The sequence below is a fragment of the Apteryx rowi genome, unplaced genomic scaffold (assembly GCF_003343035.1).
Source record: "Apteryx rowi isolate R43461 unplaced genomic scaffold, aptRow1 scaffold_806, whole genome shotgun sequence".
NCBI lineage: Eukaryota > Metazoa > Chordata > Aves > Apterygiformes > Apterygidae > Apteryx > Apteryx rowi.
The window spans coordinates 184,593-190,612 of NW_020451101.1; the positions used below are offsets into that span (position 1 = coordinate 184,593).

The 6,020-nt window shown below is 46.6% G+C and overlaps 1 protein-coding gene across 1 annotated transcript; it reads left to right on the plus strand.

Annotated features, from left to right (window-relative positions):
- Positions 1-344: 344 nt before the first annotated feature.
- Positions 345-2,584, plus strand: HOXC11 (homeobox C11). Its single transcript, XM_026089261.1, has 2 exons — positions 345-1,038; positions 2,352-2,584. The coding sequence occupies exons 1-2, from the start codon at positions 345-347 to the stop codon at positions 2,582-2,584; spliced, it is 927 nt and encodes a 308-aa protein (XP_025945046.1).
- Positions 2,585-6,020: the final 3,436 nt, after the last annotated feature.

The window sequence follows — 6,020 nt, forward strand, 5'->3', positions numbered from 1 at the left end:
AAAAAAAAAAAAGCAACTTCACAAGCCGCCCCTTGTACTTGTCCTGCTTTGAATGCTTACAAGGGGTGTGCCTTCGGGAAAATGAATACAAATCTGCGATTGATTTTCATAATGTTTCTGCGGTGTTGGCACACCAATCGTTTGAACCTCTGCGATCTTACCTAAGTGAACCACTCCTACGCATCTAAGTGCTCCAAACTGATATATGACAATATCTACTTTGGATCACGTGGCCGCCGGAGCGACTAAGACGGATAGCGCGTCATCTCGCCTTCCCAAATTTTTTCCCCTCCGCACATCGGCTCCCAAACCTCAAGCCCTAGGAGCGCGGAAAAAGGCGAAAGATGTTTAACTCGGTGAACCTGGGCAACTTCTGCTCGCAGTCGCGCAAAGAGCGGAGCGCCGAGTTTGGCGAGCGGGCAGGTTGCGCCTCCAACCTCTACCTCCCCAGCTGCACCTATTACGTCCCTGAATTCTCCACCGTGTCCTCCTTCCTGCCACAGGCCCCCTCTCGCCAAATCTCCTACCCGTACTCCGCCAACCTCTCGCAAGTGCCGCCCGTGCGGGAGGTCTCCTACGGGCTCGAGCCCTCGAGCAAGTGGCACCCGCGCGGCAATTACGCGGCGTGCTACTCCGCGGAGGAGCTGATGCACAGGGAGTGCCTCCCGCCCGCCACCATGAGCGACATGCTAATGAAAAACGAGAGCGGCTACGGCCACCACCACCACCACCATCATCACCACCCCAGCTCCAACCACCCGGCCCCGGCGGGTTTCTACGGCGGCATGAGCAAAAACACCGTCCTGCCGCAGGGTTTCGACCGCTTCTTCGACAACGCCTATTGCGGCGCCGACACCCCCGCCGAGAGCTGCCTGCAGAAAAGCGAGGGCAAGCTGGAGCCCGAGGCGCAAGCCCAAGCGCTGGCAGCCCGCGGCGAGCCCGGGCTGGACCCGGAAGACGAAGAGGAGAACACGAACCCCGGCTCTTCAGCCTCATCCTCCTCTGTCAACAAGGAGAGCAGCAAAAGCAGCAACGCGAGTAGGTAGAGCAGTAAACGTTTTTTTTTTTTTCCTTTTTTAAAAAAAAAAAAAAAAGAGGTTAAGGGGACTAGCCGGCGTGTTTTGTCGGTCAAATTTTATGTGGAGTTTTATAAGCATTCAAAGGATTTTATTATAACCTCCAAAGCTCTTTCTTCCAAACGAGAAGGATTTTTACGATGGGAAAAGCGCTTTGAAAGAAAAAAAAAATGGAGATGTTAGGCGCAGGCACGGTGTCTTAGAGTCTGTGAAATTTTAAAAGCACCACCGTCGTGACAAATATTAACTTTGATCATGAACTTACGTGAGCGTTTTAAAAGGATTTGGTCCCGGGTTGCTGAGGGTAAAAGGCAATTGGGCAGAACACTACTTAGGCTGCCTGTGCTGGCTTTTAGGCACTAAGATGCATGCAGAGCGGGTTTTTTTTCTCTTTTTTAATTAAAAGTGTATGTCGAGTCTTTGCTCTTGCTGGGGGTGTAGTGCTAAGGGGGGAAGATGCAGGATTTTCCTTCCAAGCTGTGCATTTTCTTAGACTTTCCTTTTAAAGTGGCATTTCTTCTCCTCCAAGCCTAGTGGAGCGCCTAGCTTTTGTCAGGAGGGTCTTTGCCTTCCGTGCTTGTTTGCTTGGGTCTTCTCGTTATTTTGGTTTGCATGCACTCAAATTTCCAGGCAGCCTTGGAGGAGCGTTTCAAACGCTGAATCCAGGCAACTTTGCGAGCTGCTGTTCAGCGTGGGGCTCTTTTTTTTTTTTTCTTTTGGCAGAGGGGAGGGTGGTTTTGTTTTCCTATTTGCCTCCGCAGAAAGCCCCCCTTTTTCTGCAGCTCGGAGGCGAAGTTCTCTTTGACTTTGATTCCTTCTTGCGTGTGTGGCGAGGACTGGAGTTAATCAAAAACTTGTGCGGAACATAATATCTAGTGCCTATAATTCCAACCTTGCTCATGCTGTTTCTCTACAGATAACAGATTTGCAGCTGAGCGTGGGTTTTCCTCAGCCATCGGTCCGCTCCAAAGCCTGCTTAAATATTCCCGCTGCTTGGCTGCTCTTTGAAAATAACAGAGCTGCGCCTAAAACGGGTGTGTTTCGGGGGTCTGAATCCTGCGCAGTGGGGGAAATAATTGGAATATGGGGCTCCGTCCTTAAGACCCTGRGCAAGCTCACCTCTAAGAGCACCGACAGGCAAACAGCTCAGTGGTGGGAGCTATCTCCCCGTGCATTAATAGCCAAGTGCGCCCCAATCTGTGGGATCAGCTGGGAAGACGAGTCTCCGGTTTGCCTTTTCTTAGTGTATTTACACTGCCTTCTGGTTCTTTTAAGGTGCTCCCAGAACAAGGAAGAAGAGATGCCCCTATTCGAAATTCCAGATCCGAGAGCTGGAGCGAGAATTTTTCTTCAATGTCTATATCAACAAAGAGAAAAGGCTCCAGTTGTCCAGGATGCTAAATCTCACCGACCGACAGGTTAAAATTTGGTTCCAGAACAGAAGAATGAAAGAAAAAAAATTAAGCAGAGACCGCCTGCAGTATTTCTCTGGAAATCCCTTATTGTGAACAGCTTTTTAAATCCCCTCTGCTGGCGAGGTGTATGTGTCTGGAGGAAGGAACAGTTGCAAGCATGGGTTTGCCCTTTGAGTCGACAAAGCAACCTCAAAGTTTAAGCCTTTTCGTTACTTATATTTGTATGTATGGGACAGTTCTGAGTAACAAAAGGAGTGARATATTCTTGCAGTTACCCAACCGTTGAAAGGACTTGAATTCCACGGACATTTTATTTAACGTTTTTGTCTAAACAGTTTGGGATTCCTTTTTTTTGTGTGKTTTTTTTCAATTGTTATTATTATTATTATTTTTATTGTTATTATTATTATTTAGGCACCCCTGTCCGTTTGAGTGCTGGGCGTTACGACCGCGGTGATTTCGGGATGCAGATGTGTTATCACAGGAACGGCCAAAGTCTCCCTATAGGATCAGTTCACTTCTCTTCATCTGGGGTGAGTGTGTGTGTGTGTGTGTGTGTGTGTGTCTGTGTGTGTGAGTGCACACACAGACATGTGTGTCCGTGTGTGTGTGTGTGTGTGTGTGTGCGCATTCACACCCACCCCAGTCATTTGTGGTCTCCTTCTCCATGCCAAGGCTTGTTGTCGAAACCTAATTTAAATACTCTGTCCTTAGCAGAAGGACTGTCATTATTTCCACCTCCTCCTCCATACCCCCTTTATATAAATATATATATATATRYRYATMTMTATRTSWMARWGTGYRCAYATATATAYATATATATATATAYAYACTATGCAGTATSGTGTCTTCATTTTGAGTGGGGAGGGGGGTAAATCTAGAAGAAAATACATTTGCAACAACTGTTTGTAAATAAATTTCGTAGTGCGTTTTTTTTTTTTCTTCCGGAAATGGGAAACGAAGAACACCAGGAGAAAATAATCTTGAAAAATAATAATACAAAAAAAAAAATCTTTGTGTATGTAAAGTGAGTCCCCGGGATATTCTGTGAAATTCTGTGGCAAATAAAGACATTGCAAGCTGTTCTACATTATGATTTTATTTGACCATTTTATTAGARTTTCCCCTCTTAAAAGCCTCTTTGCGGTCATTGTGGTGTGGGTTTCGTCTCTAGAAGTTTAAATACCTGAATGCATATCAGCAATATCATCATCCATATTCATGTGGCTCGCTGCAGTATGGGATAATATGACTGGTATTAATATGAAACCTCCACCTTGGAGCACACGTTAGTTGTGGAGTTCATTGTATTCATCATCGGATTGAAATTTATAGGATTTTTCTTGGCCCAGTAATCCTACTCTGAATTTGGCTCCAGATGTCTTTCGCTGTTTTCCGGTTGTAGTTAATCTTTTTTGCATTTTCATGAGAACGCTATATTAGCCTTTTTTTTTTCCCCCATTCTTTCAATGAATGAAACTCTAATTACACCAAGAAACGAGCTGCATTTCCATAAGTCAAGGATAACCCACCTTATACCTACAAAGCACAAATGCAAAGTCAAGTACTTAAATTCCTGCTTAAGGAAAACAAGTTCAACTCCCAGGCACAGGGCATAAAAGTGATTTTTTTTTTTTTTTTTTTTACGTTTGCACAGTGACTTCTTTTCTCTCAAACTATGAAAGAAACACAATTTTTTCAAGGACAAAGAAATGCAGAAGATTCCTTTGGTGACGTGGTGCAYGCATTTTGTGTAAAAACAATGATTTGGAGGGCTGTTTTTAGGGATTTTTTTTTTTTAGGGGGGGTATGTTTGGGGTTTCCAGGCTGAAAGCTCCTTTGCTTTCTGATGTGGAGCGATGGGATTTTGCATATGGACGGGAGGGGGGGTGAAAAAAGGAGGAAGGGRAAAAAAAAAACAGCAGCAAAGAAACAACGCATTATATTCCCATCCATTGAGCGTGTTCTTGTAAAATTCTCATGCTTGCTTTTAAATACAACCCTGTGGAAGGAAAACGCTTTGATGGTGTCTTYTGATTTGATTTGACAACGGCAGGGGAAAAAATATTAGAACCCGCAAAAATGCTCTTAGTTTGCTCGCACACAAACACACACAACCCGCACACAAATAAATGAAAAACAACTTGGGCTTTCGTGATAGCCCCTCGTTACGCCACGATCTGCTCTTGGAAGGATGTTCACAGGCATGTTTCTCATTATGGGAGTGGGAAACCGGGGTAGGGAAGGGGGGAAAAAAAAGGGGTGGTGGTGGTGGGTGGTGGATGGCAAAGCGGGGCTTTATTATTATTTTATCGCTATTTATTTTTGCAAAGACTGCCAGCTCAAAGGACGCTTGTCCGCGGCCTAAAAATCCCGCCTGAGCTTCCCCGTTTGGATAAGCTAGCCCTAAAAGGGGAGGGAGGGGGAGACCTTGCAGGGGTGCACGGGGCTTTCCTTAGCTTTAAAAAAAAAAAAAAATCAAAATAGACAAGATGTGGTTAAAGGAGCCATCTTCCGCGCAGATGTCGCGGGGTCCTGCTGCACTCCGGCACCAGCCGGGGGAAAAAGGCGTTATGACTCGCAGAAAGAGAGAGAGAGAGAGAGAAAAAAAATCACCTTTCTTTAATGAGTGTTTGCCAAACCTTCCCAAGGTTAGGAAAACCAAAGAGAGGTGCAATAAGGTGAATATCACGAGGTCAGAAACGGCAGTTAATGCTCCGTAACAGCAGCGGCTGTCCGGACAAAAGCGGCTAGTCTAGACATTGTAATAAAGACTGCAGCACTAAACAGCTTAATTTTTCTTAATTACCCCGTCTGGCTAAAGGAAAAAGACTTCCGCAGTAAATAGTAAACAAATAAGGGAGCCTTGCCCAGGGATTTTTTTTTTTTCCCCTCTTCCCCTCCCCCCCCCCCCCCGGCAAGTCTTCAGTTCAACTGCAGCACAATGAAACTGTAGGCCTAGTTCAAAGTTTTCGCGAGCTAAAATGGAATGCCAGTTGTAAAATCCAAGTTTATAGACCATGTGGGAGTTTACAGCAGCATTAAGCATCAGTGCCATGTAGGAAAAGGGCTGTTAATGTTCTGCGGAGGGTGGTAGGGGGGGGATCTGGCGGCCCTGGCTGTGTGTGTGTGAGGGGGGTCAGTGAAGATGCTTCGGGTACCACAAGGGGTGAACAAGCAGAACAGCGTTTATACATCTGTATGTCGCCGTAGAGGCACCTATAGGGTGGGTTTATATGTGCGCAGAGCAAGGGGAGGGTCCGGCGCCGGCTTTTGGGGCCGGCTGCCGTTGAAGCGCGGAAAAGCCCCAAATTGCCACCGCGAGGGGCTTCCCGAGCCTGCCTGGGGAAGCCGAGGTGGGAGCGAGCCCCGCAGGAAGGAAAAATGTGAATATATGATGTCTTTGAACTTCAATAAAGTCAAGTCCATCACCTTTAACCCTTTTGTAATAAAGCGGGATGGGAGCGGGTCGCGGGTCCCCGGCCGCCCCGCCTCCAGGGAGCCCGGAGGGGAGGTGGGCCCGGGGTGG

Coding starts and splice junctions, on each gene's coding strand:
- HOXC11 (XM_026089261.1), top strand. CDS start 345: ATGTTTAACTCGGTGAACCTGGGCAACTTCTGCTCGCAGTCGCGCAAA. Junction 1,039..2,351: donor CAGCAAAAGCAGCAACGCGA/GTAGGTAGAGCA, acceptor GGTTCTTTTAAG/GTGCTCCCAGAACAAGGAAG.